This window comes from Rhagoletis zephyria, unplaced genomic scaffold (assembly GCF_001687245.7).
Source record: "Rhagoletis zephyria isolate East Lansing unplaced genomic scaffold, Rhagoletis_zephyria_1.1 Rzeph_scaffold_00793, whole genome shotgun sequence".
Taxonomy (NCBI): domain Eukaryota; kingdom Metazoa; phylum Arthropoda; class Insecta; order Diptera; family Tephritidae; genus Rhagoletis; species Rhagoletis zephyria.
This window is the reverse complement of record NW_016157877.1, coordinates 147,118-149,060: the sequence shown is the minus strand read 5'-3', so window position 1 is coordinate 149,060 and position 1,943 is coordinate 147,118. Positions and strand designations below refer to the sequence as shown.

The following is a 1,943-nucleotide window of genomic DNA, read 5'->3' as shown; positions in this document are numbered from 1 at the left end:
GGAACACCTTTTGCAGAGAACACCTGTATATTTTTAATGCTTACTGGGTTATATCCTATCTTCTTTTGTCTCTCATTCTTTTGCATATTTTGGAGTTTGACAGCTGAACTCCGCCATTTAATTTGCATATGCAACCAAAGTCAGACGCGTGATTTTGAAGGTGTTTTTATTTAATGAATTGTGATGAATTGGTTAATATTAAAGTCGTAAAGCAAGTTATAACAAATCAAGTAAAGTGTAAAGGGAAGGAGAATACAAAAATATATTGGTGAAGTGGCTAATTTAAGCAGAATAGTAGTGATAAATGTACGCTAATTTCCGAATTTTACAAAAAAGGGCATATTTCAAACCCAATTTGTAAATAAATTAGTAACCAAAATTTACAAAAGTGAGTGTTAAAATATTGCGTGGACCCTTGACTACAAGTGTGTGAAATTTTTTTTTGGATCGGGCCACCCATTTGGACGGAATAGCCCGAAATAGTTGTGAGCGGTACTAAACCCCACCCCTAAGTTGTATGTTATTTTGCTATCCTATTCATCGTTTATATGAAAACTTTAACAATAAATTATATAAGAACTATAGGGTTGCTAGAAAAAAGGGGGGTTGTTTTGAAATCAGGGGGTCCTATTCTACCCCCCCTCATCCCCCCTTTTTCTAGAATTTGCCGTCCGTCTACTAAAATTTTCCAATAATTTCTTTTATTTAAAAATCCCACGGTTTTCGTTAGTTGGGTTATATTCCACTTCAAACTGCTCAGTTTGCCTCGGAAAATGTCGTTTTTACCCCATATTCGAACGGTTCGCTAGGGGTCTTTTCGTAAAGTGGCGACTGTCCCCTTTCGAATGAAGAGGGTTTGGGGGGGCCACGCCCCCTCCCTCTCCGCCCCACCCCAAAAACGATGGGCCAATAACTAAACATTTCCCAAATATTTTTCTATTAAACGAGTTTTCTTAAAATTTATGCACATAAATTATACAAATGTTTATACTTGATTAAAGGGATTTTGTTTACCTTTCTAACGATATCAATTTTTTAAAATCGGTCGGGAATTTTTCTAAATATGGCCATTTTAAATTTTCGAAAACTCCCCCTTACCCGTATTTACCAGTACTTACAGTGCTCTACTTGCCGTTTTAAGTTTTTTGAAAATTCGTGAAGAAATTTATGCAAAGTATCCTGCAGTAGCTCCAGCGGTGTTGCTTGTATAACATGATAGCCAATCGTTTGACAAATTTGTGCCACAGCAATGCGTACAATTTCACGCATATATTGATCAGACATTATATTATTATTTGTTTACGCGGACCGCAATATATTCTTGTTTTTACCTCCTCGCCCAACAGGCAAAGATACGATGAGCTCACACTTTGGATGTTCTTTAGAAGTTACACAAATTTCCGATAATAAATTGAAATCATAACATATAAATTTACCCCTAAATTAGAAAAACGACAAACTACTTCTCACTAGAATTTTATTAGCACCTCAATATGTCTCATATACACTCAGATTAGCACAACCTATCGCTCCCTGAAAAATTGTAGTCCACGATACTCGCACAAGATAGCATCTTACTATCGATAATATGTATACTCGATAACACAACTATGGAACAAGTGCAGTATACGCATTATTCAATAGTAGCGTTCTTGTCATCGTACAGTTTCATAAGTAAAAACACTATCAGATGATTGCCAAAAAATGCCTACAGCTGAGATCACATGTTTTTTGGCATGTGCTCCTATCTTTTACAATTTCTTTAATTTCTATTACTATTTCCTTTATTTCTATTACAATTTATTCAAAATACACCAAAACCACCAATACACTAAACAAAAGCAAGCCTACAGCCTGCCAAACACACCTACAGCCTGCCAGAAAAAAACTGTAAGAAGAAGGGTTATGAGCTGTTTTTGCTTACGCGTAAAAGCACATTTAGC

At 35.7% G+C, this 1,943-nt stretch overlaps 1 protein-coding gene across 1 annotated transcript in view; it reads right to left on the bottom strand.

The window, feature by feature from the left end:
• Taf3 (TBP-associated factor 3) overlaps positions 1 to 1,593 on the bottom strand; it is a 27,633-nt gene extending 26,040 nt beyond the window's left edge. The window contains exon 1 of the mRNA XM_017614212.1: positions 1,119 to 1,593. Within this exon, the coding sequence (XP_017469701.1) occupies positions 1,119 to 1,284 (166 nt within the window). The 5' untranslated portion in view covers positions 1,285 to 1,593. The remainder of the gene's footprint in view (positions 1 to 1,118) is intronic.
• Between the last annotated feature and the right edge of the window lie 350 nt (positions 1,594 to 1,943).